This window comes from Hemibagrus wyckioides, linkage group LG17 (assembly GCF_019097595.1).
Source record: "Hemibagrus wyckioides isolate EC202008001 linkage group LG17, SWU_Hwy_1.0, whole genome shotgun sequence".
In the NCBI taxonomy this organism is placed as follows: Eukaryota; Metazoa; Chordata; class Actinopteri; order Siluriformes; family Bagridae; genus Hemibagrus; species Hemibagrus wyckioides.
Window position 1 is genome coordinate 2,898,205 of NC_080726.1, and position 17,598 is coordinate 2,915,802.

General features: G+C 42.2%; 1 protein-coding gene across 5 annotated transcripts in view; it reads left to right on the forward strand.

Moving 5' to 3' along the window:
* The window catches only part of robo1 (roundabout, axon guidance receptor, homolog 1 (Drosophila)), a 269,624-nt gene that overhangs the window by 143,017 nt on the left and 109,009 nt on the right, over positions 1 to 17,598 (forward strand). For all 5 annotated transcript variants that reach the window (XM_058413415.1, XM_058413419.1, XM_058413416.1 and 2 more), the window contains one exon: positions 124 to 450. In XM_058413415.1, coding sequence (XP_058269398.1) covers positions 124 to 450 — 327 coding nt within the window. The remainder of the gene's footprint in view (positions 1 to 123; positions 451 to 17,598) is intronic.

Genomic DNA, 17,598 nt, shown 5'->3' on the forward strand with positions numbered 1-17,598 from the left:
GATATCATAAATCGGTCAGTTATCGTGATATTTATGTTTATTAAAGAACCACATTGTCTCTCCACATTCTGGAGATCTTCAGCTTCATTTCACTGAACCTCATAACCTCTGTGTCTTCTCCAGGATCCCGTCTGCGGCAGGAGGACTACCCGCCCCGCATCGTGGAGCATCCCTCCGACCTGATCGTGTCCAAGGGCGAACCCGCCACCCTCAACTGCAAGGCAGAGGGTCGGCCCACGCCCACCGTGGAGTGGTACAAGGACGGCGAGAGGGTCGAAACGGACCGGGACGACTCGCGTTCCCATCGCATGCTCCTTCCGACCGGATCCCTCTTCTTCCTGAAAATAATTCATGGACGCCGGAGCAAACCGGATGAAGGGTCATACGTCTGCGTGGCCCGCAACTACCTCGGGGAAGCTGTCAGCCACAACGCGTCGCTGGAAGTAGCCAGTAAGTGCTCGGCTCCTTTTAATTTCTGTTCTCAGAAAGCTTTTTCTCGCTGTTTAGAATAATGGCGTTGCTTATCGAGGCCTCTGTGCGAGCGATAGCTTTTCCCCTGGGGCGGAATTGAAACCAGGCCACAGTCTTCATTCAGCGCTGTGTCTCTGACCCCGTGCCCATGCTCTGAATGCAGGAGAGGTTATAGCTCCTTTAACGTGAATGGTAAAGGGTTTCCAGTTTCCTCTTGGGGCCTGGATGCTCAATGGGTTCAGTGAGTTGGATAATCTAGAGATGGACAGGAAGTGCTCGCGTCGGTGGGTCTGCATGCTGATCCCGCTGGATAGAGCACACCAGATCCAGTCGGCTTGAGCAGTTCTTAAAGGGGCTTCACTAGGTGGTCAGGAGTTATCAGAGATACTAATCCCCTCACACAGTCGCTGTTCAGCAGGCGGGGTTCATTCCAGAGATACGCCGTGGGTCTCGGCAGAGAGTCGGGTCATTTTCTAGCCTTCACTGGAAGAGGAAATGCTTTAATGTCTGAGAGCTTTGGGGAAAATGTCAAATAAAAACCATTGTTGAGACTTTGAATAACTTTTGGACAGAGATGGTGAAAAGGTTACACCGATGGTCCAATAGTCTGTTTTCTATCAGTGTAAAGGTTGCTTTATTGTAGATGTTGCTATTTCTTTCCTTTCATTTTTGTCCTTTAAAACCTGTAAAAAAAAAAAAAAAGTGCAAACTTTTGCACTCAGTTGTTCCTATTGCAAAGTCATCACATTCCATGACCGCTTGCTTTGTCCAGCTACTGAATGCCCTTTAACTCTCTCTTTAATTCCATCCGAACCACACAAATGATGGATTTCGAGTAAGAAAAAAAAATTAAATAAAATAAAAATAAGCTTTGGGTTTTTTTTCTGGTTTTCATGGATTGAAGTTTTTTTTTTAGATTATAGGTTGTCTTGCTGTAAGGAAGTGCCTTCTTTTAGAGTCGACGACCATAAATCTTTTGTGTGTGTGTGTGAGCTGCCATTTTTAATGAAGGTCTTGCTTTTGGCTTCTTCCATGAACTGCTCAGTGTAGCGTATCTTTTCAAGCTCAAGAGGAGTGAACGGGGAGGATCTCAGATAGCAACCACTTTTCGAGTATGCCCAGGAGCTGTCACCAAGCCTCTTGCTGTAATCTAATCGACCTGGCAATGGTTTGGATGGAACGCTCGACTGCTTTGAGCTTCAAGTGGAATGTGTGACATTGGCATCTGCTCCTGGCTGGGCAGAGTTTCAGCTCTTTAATCACCTGCTTTTCTGTTCTCTCCGAGTTCCTGAATAATATTCTGCTTTTACACCCAATTAAAATCACTGAGTTAACAGTAAGACACAATGCGAACGATCCAGATCGCATTATATGAAGCGAAATAATACGTGATGATACGATATCACTGCCTTCTTGTTTCTGATTGGTCAGAAGGTGAGGATTCGTCTTCTTTAGCAGCATCTCATACAATTCATTTGTATAGCAAATAGTCCATTAACAATGGACATTGTCTTAAAGCTAGGCATTAATATAGCATTAACATTGGACATTGTCAGAAAGTAGCTTTATAAAAGTATAGAAACAAAAAAATTCAAAAGTTAAGTTAGTATTTTATCCCTATTGAGAAGCCTGAGGTGACCTGAGGTGGTGAAGAAAATCTCCCTGAGAGGATCTGAGGAAGAAACCTTAAGAGGAACTAGGCTCAGAAGAGAACCTCATCCTCATTTGGGTGATACTGGACAGAAAAAAGAAAAAGAAAAAAAAGTTACCTAACAAATACTTTATAAAAAAGACTTTTAACAGTTAAGGAAAGAGTCTCTGGTGTCAGTGTACTGTGTTTTCCCTCAAGAAGCTGCTTTGTTTTGTCTTAAGTTCAAGAGTGAGAAAAAAGAGAAGCTGGAAAAGGGAATGACTGTTTCTAGCTGCTATTAACACGTTAAAGGTAACTGTAAATGGCTAAAATGTATCTTCTTAAAGGTTGTTGGCAAGCTGCTGTGGTGTAAGAGGAATAAAACAGCTCAGTATATGCTGTTAAAGTTCAAGAAAATGGTGTGGACTGTCAAATTTGATAGAACCAAATGGTAGGAGAAAGGCTAGGAGTTTGGAGATTTAGGAAAAGGAGAATCCAGGAGAAATCTCCAGCTCTACATTTTATCCCGAAATGCCAAAGATATTTGCAGAGTATAATGAGCATCCAGAGGGATCACAGACGTCCGTGCGGTCGCTTGCAATCATAACATGCCATATTTTCCAGATTATATTTTCTTCCTGCTAGCACACAGTAAGAAGTATTGGCAAGCCCGGGAGCTAAAAACAGCTACTCTGAAAAGCAGATGATATTCACTCTTCAGTGCAGTGGCCGGATTTCAAAGTATATATTTAAAAAAAGAAAAATGGAGAGCTCTGGCGACAGGACGGTTTGGCCTGAAGACAGAGAGCAGGGAGCAGCGACACCACGGGCTGCTGGGACGTTTATTTTGTACGAGGTTCAAACAGGTCCATAATGGCATGGTGTCAAAGCTCAGAAACCCTCGCCGTGTGTTTCCGACCCCTCTACCCCCCCTCACCCCACCCCATTACCCCAGCCACCCCGCGTGTAATTATGTTGCCCAAGCAACTAGTGTTGGAAGTCATGGGCAGGAATGTAGCGTACCCCAGAGCTCTGCGATTTTTACAATGCTTTAATTGTAGCCTAAAGGAACAATGTGTTTTCTCAAGACATTTCCCTGACCTTTCTTTGGGTCATATCAGGGTTTGGTGGATTTTGGTGTGTTTGGTGCTTAGTGGTTGCTAATCACAATCATATATTTTCATGAAGTCTTAACTTTTTACACTTTTTGGTGCCAGAACACTTCGTAAACATGAAGACCATTCCTTCAGTTCTTCAAGTTTTCTTTGCTTCTTTTTGATTATATGATCATGTGTCATGCATATGACTGTATGGCTAATCGTTTAGCAGTTAGCCTATGACTTAGCCTAGGTTCATTCAGCTTCACGTTCAGCATTAGGTTCGTTTTTGGGCTTGGTCACAATATCGCTGAACTTGATTAGCCTACTATTATTTAATAACCCATTACCAAGTCAAAATAATGAGATTTATAAAGTCAGAAGAATGAGATATTTTGAAATAACAAGTTACTAAGTCTGAAGCACGAGATAATATCTTGAAATAACAAGTATTTATTATAGGCAGTATTAAGTTAAATATCCGCATTTTATATGTTCATTCTAAATAACGTATACTTTAATCCATATTTAGTTACGATCATGATTAACAGCAACAAGTTTCCTTCATCTAGTAATTTATTTACACCCTAGATTGTCTCTTTTTCTTTTAACGTCTTTCCCTCCGTTTCCGTGTTTCTCTTCTATCCGATACTGAGCATCTGTTATGTGTCATGTGTTGTTGGGGAATAATAGGCTTCAGAGGGAACAAAAGATTAGAGAGCAGGACGTGTAAGAGAAGAAGGGTTAAGAGAGGAGTGCAAGCACGCTCTTATCCGTAAGTGCTCAGCGATGAGCCGCGCGGCTGCAGGCTACATGACGTAATGCCGAGTGTCAGCCTGCGTTTTGAGAATGACTGATGATGCGTCTGTTCAAATGCCTCCATCTTCAAACAGCTGCGAAAATGGTGATCAAAGAAAGGTTTTCTCGACCCATATAAAAACGGGATTTCCAGAGAACCTGCAGAAAAAGTTTTTTATTTATTTTGGGAGATATGAATGAAGTTAAACCTGTTCCTGTTCTCTCTCTCTCTCTCTCTCTCTCTCTCTCATCGTCCTGTCCCATCGTTCCTCCCCTCACCTCCCTTCCTTTCTGGAAAGTCAATATTGTGCTTTTGGGTGCACTAAATCAGGCTAGTCATTTAAATACGCTAGCTCTCTTGGAAGCCATTGCATATCAAAGGAGCTAATAATAACATGTTTCTTCAGTTCCTCAGCTGGGAGATTTAAAAAGGAGGGAACGGAGATGCTGATAGCCCTAACCACCGACAGTGGATGTCTTTCTTCTCCATGTCTAAGTAATGGCCTTCTCCATTGGGGTTATTTGTATGTTGTGGACGACTAAATAGACTACAATCTAACATCGTTGCCAGTCTTCAGATTCGAAACATATGGATCTGTTCAGTTTCCAGAAATGCCAAATTGCGACATCGTTTTCAGTGGATTGAACTGATTTGTTGGCTTGGTCATCGCCCTGCATTGGTGCCAGAGGTAAATGTCATCATTCTTGACTGATTGGAGAGGAAGGATAAAGGGAATGATTTCCTGTCTGTGCGAAAGTTCATACAGCATTGCTTCATAAGCCCCTTTCTTATATGCACCTTTTTTCCACTGGAATTTAACACTAATTATACAGGAAGTGTAAAGTTAAAATCCTGGGTAGATTAACCTGTCAGTCTATCAGGATAAACGATCAACAGGATGATGCTTTACCAGGAAATATGCTTTTCAGCAAGAACTGAAAGACAATCCTTTCAGAAAGTTCAGCATGGATAAAGAACAGGAGAAATTAGAGCATCATTTGAATCACCTACACCTTAGACTACACCTTAGAGAGGAGATACAGGTGATAAACAATTTAAGAGGTTTAAGGGGTAAATTCCACCAAATCTCTTGGTTTTTGTATGTATAGATTGAATGTAATGACACTTTCAAGGCATTTAAGTTCTTGACATTTTCAGTAACCCAGAAAAGTCTCGGCTTAAGTGTTGTTTTTAATTAATCAAATAAACTCGGACTTAATAGGACTGCCTTATTGAAAATTTCAATAAAGAACCAAGAAACTTTTCTTTCTTTAAGGATTAATTCTCACCCGTCTTTCACACCTCTGATCCTTTAAGACCTAGTTTAATTAGTTTCATTTCAACGGTTCTGTAAGTTGTAATTATTGATTACAGCAAGAGAAGCATCAGCGAGGAAGATTCCAAACTTTTATTTATATATATATATATATATATATATATATATATATATATATATATATATATATATATATATATATATATATATATATACACACACACACACACACTTTCTTGCAGTGAAGATCCCACAAGGACATTTCTGGTCCCTATAAATCTGGTCAAACAGATGAAGTTTAAAATTAGAAACGTGAAGACATCTGTTCTTTAGTTGACAGTCCACATATTATTATTAGCATCTGGCTCTTTTTAATTGTTTTGCTGAGTTCCTGGGTGTGTGTCTAATTTAGGGCCATGAAAGTCAGCTGAAGATGGCCTGAAATCTGAAAAAAAAAAAAAAAACTTTATGATGTTTAATTACAGTAGAGCGAATTACTGACAGACCTCCTGAAGTGGAAGATAAAAACCAGAAAACAAGCCAGAGGCAAAAGTGCAGCTTATTTGCTCTTGTCAAACTTGTCATTGCTGCTTCTATTTTACGTTCTTAATGGACCTGAAATCTATGTGACCCATTTACAAGAGAGAAAAATTCCCTGAAGCCACATGCTGACATCAGTGTGTTACATTGGGTTCAGCACGCTAAGGCAGTACCAAAATATATAACACCTGGTGTCTTCGGCTGGCCTGCTTCCCAGCATCAGCATCAGCACGTTAAAAACACCACAAACATCCGAGAAACTAATTGCTCTTGAAGATACTCTTTAAGATCGGTATCAGAAATGTGCGCCCAGTTACACCAGAGATCACAGACATTTGTAGGCTCTGGATCATGGTGGGGTTTTGAGATGGTGCCAGCTGCCTACAATCCCTCCTCCTCTTCTTCTTCCCTGCTGTGGATGCGTCAGAAAATAGAGAGAAGGTCAGGCTCAAGAGAGACAACTCTGTATGCTGACATGGAAAGGAGAGCAGCAGGAAGTCCTAGCACACTGACTTTCACCGCTTTGTTATGCTATCATAGTGGAGAAAGATCTCCTGCTGCTCAAGTCATGGCCTGGCAGAAAAGGAAGGATTTGAGGAAGGGTAAAGGGTTCACAGCAGTCATGAGGGACAGAGCACTGGGTAGATGGATGACATCTTTGAGGTTGATAGTACTGGGGCAAGGGGCCATATGCATGCTCTGTTGGCTGGTGTGTGACTGGAGAGTCTCCAGGGTGTGGGATTCATGTTGGTCTTGATACAGTGTACCCTGGTCAAGCTGCCTTGTTGACCCTCAGCAATCCTGCCAGTCTTGGGGTATATGCAAAAGACAGAATTTCTCTCTACTTCACTGTCTTTTGTCTGAAATGGTGTGGCTCATCGGGTAAGGTTCAGTGCTATTGTTGGGAAGGTAGTGCGTTCAAATCCCAGGACTACTTCTGGGACACTGTACAGCATGACCTTTAACCCTTGACTGCTCAGTTCAAGGGTTGGACTGGACATAACCTCATTTGCTGATTGTTTTTGATAAAAGAATCTACTGTGCAGCAACAGTAACAGGCTACTAAGAATACAGACAGCCTATAATCTCACTGAAGAAGCTTGGAGGCACTAGGGTCAGCCACTTAACTTGATAGTCTGGTTTGTATCTATGGGCAAAACCCTTGACAGTTCTATGTAGAGAACTAATTCAGAACATTTCCTTTTTAGAAAAGGTTCTAAGTAGGAAACATGACATTTTTAAACAGCAATCATTCAAAGGACCTTGGAGTAACCTCTGTTTTTAAAGAGAGTACTTGACATCCTAACTATGGTCTGCAAGCTACTTTTGCCAGGTTATGTAGACTCGCTACTGGATCTAATGAGTCCCTAGATAAAATTTAGGTCCTTGACAAGAGAAGGAGAAAGCAATTGTTAAGGTGTATCCTACAACAAATAAAAATTGCAGTATTCTTGACTTGACTTGTTCTACCCCGGTGACTTTATCTGGTAAGGCCAGAAATTCATTTCCACATGCCAGACAACCAGACAAGCCATTTATGTTATGCCCACGGGTGGGGCTAGAGTCAGTCCTCACTCATAAAACTCAGACTACAAAGGAGCAGGAACCATGAAAGAGCTGTTTAGGGAAGAGAATGGCATTGTTTGAAGATAAGACAGAGGTGGATCTCACGTTAGCCCTTGGTAATTAGGCAGTAGAGATTTTAGATTTCATTGAGGTAAAGGAAGTAGATGAGACCTTGCCTGCCCAGTAACTGGGGCCTCTTTCATGCTTCTTAGCATTGCTTTGATCCCAGGAAATTTGCTGTATCCTTAGGCACGGAAGGCTCACTTGGACTTGCGTCTTGAGTTCTATGATTTTAGCCCTTGTGGCACAGTCTACATAATTTGCAGTCCAGTCTGCCCCAAATTTGCAGCTCAAAGAGAAAGAAAAGCATTCAGTAGAAGTGACCGACCTCCATCCTATCTTGTAGACACTCGTATCAAACACCTCCTGCTTAAACATTGAAAAGCTCGGACTATTGCATCGTCCTGCTATGGTGAGATACAGCGATTTCCTCTCGACTGGCCTCTGTTCGTGATAAACACTGATTATAAAGTCGCTCTCAGCTGGAGGGTTTAGATAGGAAACGTCCCCCTTGACTGAAGAGCCAAGCTATTAGCCTGCCTGCTGCCTCTAATCTCCCTAGTTTTGATTCCAGGGTCTCAGGGGACCCATGAGGTTATTTTTTAAATATCGTTGTACGATGCAGTTCTGCTCTGCTAGACTGAAGTGGTTAATAGTGCAAGCGTAAGCTGGTGCTCGAAGCCTTTCAGCCATCCTGATAACGGCTGGTGAGGATTAAGGTATGTGGATGTGGAAGAACGTATGAGGTTTGGGGCTGTTTTTGTGGGGAGAAAAAAAACACAGTTTGAGGTGAACTTTCATTACTTCTTGCCGCGGCACTATTTTATCATCAAAAAGTGGACCAAAATAGGATCATGGAGCACACTTGGACCAGTGTTTAAATCCTGAAAATGTTGGTTTATATATTGGTGCCATATTGGACGGCGGGGTTTTTATAGTAAAGTACAGAACGGAAACGGGACTTATGGGATGTTTTCACTCAGTATAAAGAAATGAATGATGTTCAGGCTGTGAGTCTGATCTAAAATGAGTCTGTTGGTTTTCAGTGTGTTTTAGACGTGTGTTTTTCCCTCTGTTGGAGAACCTTACACAGAATTTTACTGGTTGAAGATCAAATTTTTCAGATGAACAAGCACTTGGAGCATCTCAGAGAGCAGAAATTGGTTTGATATCAACATTTACTTTGAAGATACAAACATTTGTGTAGAAAAAAATAACCGGTTTTTGTTTATTTTGTGGAACTTTTCTATGAATATATTAACCCCTAGCAGGCTAACACACAGAAACACTACAAATTCTTACAAAGTCCTGAGTGTCTACTTTCATATGAGCTTCATATTAACCTCCACTGTGGGGTGGAACATGACAAAGACACTCAATCATCAACATGCACACAACAACAACAGGAGGAAATTCCATTTAAGATATTTAAGATTTAAGATATTATTTAGTAGTTTATTACATGTTGCATAAAGCTGAAACAGGCTGCTTAAGTAATGGAAGTACAGGGTAAATGGGTTAATTATGTCGTTGCTATGAGCGTTTTTTTTTTTTCTTCTATTCTTTCTTTCTTCTTCTTATGTAAAGCTTTGGAGAGAGGGAGCAGTGACGATATGCTGAGACAAGCCCAACATGCTCTGATTTTGCCATTAGCATGATTATAAATCTCATGAACAAAATACTTCCTCTGATGACTATTATAACAGGGTGTACACACACACACACATGGCAGGGACCTACTTTGTCTCTTCTTTCTCTTTGAAAAGGGCGTGGCTGGGAAACTGTAGCGTTCCTTTTGCAACCAAACACCCGACAAAGCCTGAAAGAAGACGCTGAGCAGGACAGAAGCCGAGTGAGAGTTATAGAGCGAGTAAAATATTCAGGGAGAAAAGAAGTGAGGGAGAGAAAAGACGTGGTCTGAAAGAGAAGTTTCTCTGGTTTCTGCTCGTTTTGGTGAGACTGAGAATCATGACATCTGTTACTGTTGTAAAAAAAAAAAAAAATCTTATCACAGTTTCTGCCTAATATTCCACTGGAAGTTAACGACCAAATATAATAACGTCTGTCTGTCTCTTTATGTCTCTCTCTCTCTCTCTTTCTGTCTGTCTGTCTGTCTGTCTGTCTGTCTGTCTGTCTGTCTCTCTCTCTCTCTGTCTGTCTCTCTCTCTCTCTCTCTCTCTCTCTCTCTCTGTCTGTCTGTCTCTCTCTCTCTATTTGTTTGATTTCTCTCTATCCATCCATAGGCTTTTCTCCATATATGTACATTGCACTGAAAGTGGAAACACCTTATGTTCTTGCTTTGTGCAGATGAACACTTTACAGCTTCATGTGTGTGTCATGTGTGAGTTGTGTGTCGAGTGTGTGTGTGTGTGTGTTGGTGTGTTGGTGTGTAACTGAAACACTCCTGCTCCGATTCTCATTAGGCCTTTTCCAGTGGGATTAGAAGACTGCCGAGTCGGCAGGTGCCGCAATAACTTCATTTCAGCCACTGTTCAGGAGGCGTAATAGCTTATCGATCGGCTGACAGAGACGCACTGAGCCGCCGCGGACGAACGCAGATGGAGAGGAGAAGCTAATCGGAGCTCAGAGAGAGTTCGATCATAACGCCGCTTAACTTCATCAGTGTCGCACAAATGCGTGTCTGCGTCTGAATAGCTGAGGCTCATCATCTTCATCATGGAGACTCTGGGAGCTTTATGTACATGAGAGGATGAAGATTATTACATCAGGTTAACTTCATCCATCAGTCTTATCCTCAGTGATGAAAACCAATCCAATTCAATCACATTCTACTGTAATAATACACAGCGTATCAGTTAGCACTGGTGCAAGTGCCAGGCTCCTGTCAGGAACTCCCAGAATGCACTGCAGCTATACGAGGCTTGGCTAGTCGGCGATCCACGAGATGATTAGCGTGTTGACGTTGAATGGAAAGTCCAAACAGTGGAAATTGATCTGTGTGAGATCTTGACTGAAAGATTAAAGCAACGCTGCATCGCGTAATTGTGTTGATACTCTAGCAAGTGTTCGCCTTGTTACTGACCGAGACGCCGATTATGTTCTTTAAGCTGTCATGTTGCTAGCTTAGCTATAACTCCAACAACTAGTGCTTAGAATAAAGGTCAAAACAATTAGGTCGCACTTTCTCCCTTTGAGAATTGGCGTGACTTAACCTGACAAACGCGTCCAGGGGGCAACGTGTTTGGTTCTCGCACACTTTGATCTAGTTCCTGCTTATAGTTCCAGAGCTAATTTTAACCGCCGTACGTCATAACCTCTATGTGCTGAAATGAAGGTGAAGCGGCGCTGCGTTGTCCTCCTCTTTCCGACGAGTAGCTGGCCTGCACATCTATCCCACGGTTATTATTCTCAGCAGTACGTGTGTGTGTGTGTGTTTTCTCGGAGGAGCTGCGCTCCGTTAGCTTGCCCTAGCTAACACACCTGGAAAGTGCACATCTTGCTTTTATTCTTCACGCCACGTTTAGCGTGTCCGTCTAAACCCCAGCGTCCAGAGCAAGGTTACAGATGAAGGTACGAGCTGTGAGGAAACCTTGCGCCTCACGCCGGTCAGGATGTGGAGAGTTTGTCCATGCTCTGCCGTGTGTAGTGATGGACGGTGGTCTCGGGTCTCGGGCGATGCCCCGGATCTTCTCTGAGTGTTTGTACAGCGCTCGCCCGAGCCCTCGTTCTGCTCTGGTGAATCTCATCCTGTCTGCACGTTAATGGCCACTTGGCTCTGAGGTAAACACCGAGAGATGGCAGGAGGAATAATGGAGGAGGATGGATGGAGGATATAGAGGCAGAGCAGACAGACCTTGACCTCTTCTTCTGACACACGATGCACCCGATGGCTCGTTCCTCATCCCGGAGGTGCACCGGACCTTTCTCTCACCCCAAGCAACAATGTACTGCCTCCTCATAGCAGGTCTTCAGCAGAGACACAGCTCCGGGTGTGTGTTCTGGAAAAAAATCTGTATTTTTAGCTTTAAAACGATTTTTAAAATGTCTTCATAGTTCTTATTTTTTACAATTTTGGATCCTTTTTGGGGATAAAATTCACTGTGTAGCTAATAGCAAAAAGTTTAGATAAAGATTAGCTTTTGTTACTAATGAACCGCTACGCTCACGTTGTGCTTAAAAATAAATAAATAAATACGCACATTTTCCCCCCTTTTTCCCTGTGCCTCGATCTCATTATTATACACTCTTCAATAGTCATTCATTATTTGCATAAAAATAAATAATAATAAAAATAGTGATGATGATGATGATGATAATAATAATAATCTATATTTAGTCTTGAAGCATTAATGAAGTCTTCAAAGCATTTCTTAAACTTATTACACTTTTTTTTATTTCTTTGATTTTTCTCAAGAAAAGAGGAGGACTCATTCTAAATTTGAAGCATGTTTTAAAATAGTTTTTCCTTTAAAAAAAAATAAAAAAATAATTTTGAAATAAATAAAATAAATAGATGTAAAACCTGTTTTAAATTAAAATGTTTTAAAATGTTTTTTTTAAAGTAAAATTTAAAAATGTAAAATGTATTTAAAAAATAATAAATATATATCTTCTTTATTAAACTGTGTATAAATAACTCAAAACTACTGATAGATTTTTTTTTACATAAGTTAAACATATCAGATATTTATTAATAAGCTTCTGTCTGCAGAAGTATCTATGTACATATTTTATTATTTTGTTTATTTCTCTTATATTTCCATCACTATTTTGTATTGAAACGTCAGAATGTGGTCATTTATGAGGCGTGTAAGTTTTAGTTTAGTGCTAGAGTTGTGCAGAAGCTGAGCTATAGACAGATACAACAGTCAGGAACCGGTAGACAAGATCTGATTGGCTGAAAAAGAAAGGAAATAAATAAAGATGAAGAAAATGGAGTGAGAGGCAGGAGAGCGGAGTGTTCTGGCATGGATACGATAAGAAGACAGGTGCTTTCCTGCCTGCTTAAAGAGCTAGCGACAGCTGCCAACTGGCTGTGTGAGTGTGTGTGTGTGTGTGTGTTGACGTTGGTGTGTCTTTGTGACCCTGCCAGCTGAAACATGTCCCAGCAGCCCCGTCTGCAGCGACTCCCGTGTCTCATCTCCGCCGTGTGCGAGTTTTTTAGACCTGTGGCTCGGTTATTGGCGTCGTTCCAGCGAATACCCGCCCTGACCGCTCACTTTTTTTGGTCTTGATGTTTGACACCGGATCCTTTCAGGGAGGAGCACAGGAAGGAACCTCAGGCTATGTGCTGATGTGGATATGGAGACTGCTTCTTGGCTCACGTTAGTAATGAAGTCTTCGCTCCAGAGGTGGACTCAGGTGTGCGACGGTTCGATTCCTTCCGTGTTTCCGTGGAATTTCAGGAGTCAGAAAAATGAAGTAGGTTAGAGATTAGAAAAGCCCTCTGTTTGGATACGAGGGACTTTAATAGTGTTTAAACACGGCCGCGGTCTGCTTGGGCGAGGGGGCGATGCCACGAGCCAGGCATACACGCTTATTTGCTTTTGGCAAACACGAGCCGGCTTCTGCTTTGTGTGAACTTGATGTACGCTTTCCAGCTGAAACAGTTAAACACTGCAGCTGTAGACCACTTCCACTCCATTGGCTCAGCTCAGAGCAAAAGTCCAGCATCGTCCAGCATCGTCCATCAAAGTCCATGGGTTTCACCCATTTCTTAATCAAATACACTAAAAGTTTGTGCACCACTGACCATCAAACTCATATATGTACATGTCCTCATATGATCTCTCTTCTCTTCTCTTCTCTTCTCTTCTCTTCTCTTCTCTTCTCTTCTCTTCTCTTCTCTTCTCTTCTCTTCTCTTCTCTTCTCTTCTCTTCTCTTCTCTTCTCTTCTCTTCTCTCCCAGATTTATTCACTTTTACTTTCTTCTCTTCTTGCCTTATCTCTTCTCCTTGTTTCTTCTCGTTTCTTTGCCTCTATTGTCCTCTACTCTACTCTCCTCTTCTCTTCTTTTCGGCTCTTGTCCTCTCTTCTTTCCTCGCCTCGCCTCTTCTCTTCTCTTCTCTTCTCTTCTCTTCTCTTCTCTTCTCTTCTCTTCTCTTCTCTTCTCTTCTCTTCTCTTCTCTTCTCTTCTCTTCTCTTCTCTTCTCTTCTCTTCTCTTCTCTTCTCTTCTCTTCTCCCAGTGTTCCAGTTCATCCCAAAGGTGTTCAATGGTTTGGGGTTGAGTCAGGGCTCTGTGCAGGACATTCCAGTTCTTCTTCCACTTTTCCTCTACACCTCGTCTTCATGGAGCTGTTAAAAATTTTTCATCTATTTATGTTATGGAATGTCTAAGATACAGTGTCTTTCCTGTCCTCACTTAGCTTATAACAGCTATAAACAGTTAAACACACACACACACCAAAAAACAAACAGAGAAACCTGGAAAAAAAAAAAACTCTGACTATTGCAAAATCCTGACACTGGAGTCTCCTTCCTTAAATGTTACATAAACATCTCCTTACAAAATGAACAAAACATCACCATATCAATGACTACATGTTGGTATAGTCGCTATAGAAATGCTAACATTAGGCCGCTGTGATAGAAAACGACCCAACACTTTCTTCTAATTTTTCCGCCTGCATTGACAGAGTAGAGATTTAGTTATCTTTATTTATTTATTTGTTTATTATTATTATGACCCGACTGCATGTTTCTCATCACCCCCATTTCTCCAGAGTTGCCATTTCTGTACACAGTGATTCGATTCTCCTCTCTCACGTTGCTCTCACACAGCTAATCTCTCATTTACAAGACTCGAGACCCTTATTAAGCTTAGCTTCGCTCCGCTGAACGCCATCTTATCACTGCTGCAGACGCCCGAGCCTGAGAGCGCCGCCGCCGTCTCCGCCTCTTCGATTCCCCGGTGTTCTTATTTGTCCAATTCTCTCTGCGATAACTTTTTAAAAACGTTTTTTGATCCGGCGCATGCTGACTTCATGCATAAATCAGCGGCTTGATTGCTTGAGAGGAATGAGGTCAGTCCAGCGTTACCTCGCTAATGAATCGCGCACCGGAGAAAAGAAAGGCGAAAGCCAGATTAGCTGCTAGTCGGTAGGAAATTAGAAAGCAGGCTCACAGTTGCTTCGTTTCACCTTTCGATTACTTCATGCTCACAAGATCGTTCGGGAGAATCTATGCATTTTATTTGTGGCTCGACGCCAAGCGTCGCTTCTCTGTGACGTTTTCATTGAGATGAGAAATCGAAGTGCAGATTGTTTATTGTGAGAGGAGAGAGTAGGTGCGTTTACATGCACACTTTTTAATCAGATCGGACTGAATTCAATCAGATTGACGAATCCGATCGCAGCATTTACATGAACACAGTATAATCAGATTGTTATGCACGTTTATATGACACATGATTAGAATCGGATTAGATCTTTTGACATGCGCACAGTGTTTACATGTCCTCTCGATTGGACTAAAAATGGTTTAAACCACCCCTTACCATCCGATTCAAATTTTAATCAGATGTGGCAAATTCCATCCGATTGACGTGTTTACATGACACTTTTTTAATCTGATTGTGCTTCTAGTCTTGTTACGATCGGATTACGATAAGTTTCCATGTAAACGCACCTACTGTCACAAGAGTGTGGTGTTCCATCCAGACATGCACTGGATTTGCACCGGACTAGTCTCACTTCTCACTGGGGTTTGTCCTGTTTTCTGAAAGATCCCAGTATATAGTGAACTTCCTTTGGGCTCCTGAGGTCAGGGGTATTTATAGGAAGAGCAACACTGTCTCATCAATTATTGACAACCTTGTGTTATTCTTCCCTTGTGACTGAACTGATAATGATAAAGATGATCAAACTTGTGATTCCCTCTGACTCTAACAAAGTAGTTGGAAAGCTTGTTCTGGATGCATGTGTGGAAGGAAGGAAGGAGTCTCCAGTGTTAGAGGTAAAGGTAAGAGGTGGAGGCTTCTGTTTTTCAAGACAGGAGGTTAATAAAGAGATGCTGGTGAGGGAAGGACTGTTTATCGCTGCTATATTGTTAGTAAGGAACATGAACATGTCAGGGCGGTGTAAATAAAAAACGGATAATAATTGATAAATTATGAGATGTTCTGCCATAGTGTGGAAGTGTAAATTGTTGGAAGTTGATTATTTTCCAAAAACAGCATGACACGGAGTGGTTTCTTGTTCATTCCACACACTAGATACATCAGAACCAGTAGGACAAGCTCCAGGGAGTAGATCAACTCTTAATGAAATAAACAAAGAATGTGGATTAAAATTGAATACTACCGAAAATTGTATAAATAATTTATTGATTGCGATGAGAGTAAAATTCACTGAATAACCGCAGCTGTTGCTGCAGAAATAAGTTAAATCCACTCTTAGAAAAGAAATAATCTGCTCATTATAAGCTATTTAAGCATCATTTTAATAAAAAAAAAAAAGGCATGGAATCCGAATAATAGCATAATTGTTTGTTGTAATAACAAGATTAGGAATAATTGGATTTGTTCCGGGGAAGCGGATCTAATCCTGCTAGATACAAGCGCCAATATGGTGAGGCACAAAAGAGCCAGTGTGAGGGCTTCATGTATGGACTTTTTGTGCTGTTGGTAATTCCTCCATGCTCTTGTCAGCACGCCGATGACACTCGCGAAAGATCCCGAACTTTCATCCCGCCCAGATTTGCTGCCCGTCCCATCTCGCCCCGTCTCGGCCCGTCTCGGCCCGTCTCGGCCCATCCCGTCCTTCGGGAGCGAGCACTTACAGCCAACTTTGTTCTCCAAAGACGTTTTTCTTTTCCAAGACGTGGGTTATTTCAGCTGTCTCCCCGTTTCACAGATCATCATTTGGTCGTCTCTCCTCAGCGCGGAGAGCAGCAGATGTTGAGCGGACGCTCCCGTCGCTGAAAATGAAGCGGATCGGCACGTCGGCCATGGGAACATCTGACTCGGAATAGTGGATTTAGCAGAACGTGTGGGTCTCTGAGTGGCATGTGGGCTTCATGCTGTGTGATTTCAACTGCCTTTTAAAAGATTATTACTCCACACACTTCCAATAAAATAGATCCATATCATGAATCCATAAATCTATTGTGCAGAAAACGATATCGTCACTAGACCGCAACCCTGGCTTCCGTGGACCAGCAGGATTTCCTGGGAACTGCCCCAGACGATGGTGTCCCAACATTCCTTCATTCCTTCATTCCTCCAGTCAAACCCAGAGCTGTCAGGGTTTAAAACCTGTCAGCAGCCATCCTCCATCCTGGATGTGGTATTTGGTGATTTGTATAAAGAAAAAGAAACAAAAATAAACACCTGCTTGTTTTAGAGCCACGTCTTTTTCAGGAGTTGCAATGTCTTCCAGCGGCTCTGCTATCTCAACTGAACTGTTCCCTCAGAGCAGTCTTGTTTGAGCAGAGGTTTATGTTAGCACCTGATTTATCACTGCAGAGCAAGATAAGGCAGCTCCGTCACTGCTGGCTAATCCCTCGCACCGAAGCAGGCTGAGGGAATTAGCGCTGAGCTGCAGAGGTGTCACGTAATCGCTGCTGGGAGAAACGCCTGGCTTGACAACTGCTTCTCCAGACAAGGCCTTCATTGTGGCTCTGTTCCGTCTTTCCTTCACTGCTGCATTGTGGGAAGCGGACCTAGAATCAGCCGTCAAATTGATTTTTTACGTACATCAAATACGCCGTGTGAAGCACCGTGTTAACCTTAAATCAGAACCGAAGGAACATCTGGAGATGAAATCATGTCATCGTGACTGTACGATTCTTCAGAACGTCGTTTTTTTGGGCTTCTTTATAAACTTGGGATAAAGACACCCTGTAACTACATCTCCTGCAGTGAGAAATTGATGCTAAGACTGATGCTAATTTATCCGTCTCCTCTTGCCGCCTTCGCTCTAACTGCCACTCGGTCCGAGGCAAAGTCTTTTCACGTCAGCTTTCCAAAATCAACACTCGGCTAGTCAGGGCTGAGGAGATCTCTGTCCTTGCTGCTAAACTAAACCGGCACTTCAGCAGGAGGATCGTGCTCTCTTCCATTTCTCTTTCGTTCTACAAACCGCCTGCAGCCACGTTCGTGGTCCAAAGTGAGATGGAGTGGACCCAGGGGAGAAGCCTTCAAATGAGATCGCTGGGTCTGCATGTGTGTGTTTAAACATTAACCTGAGAACAGTCGAT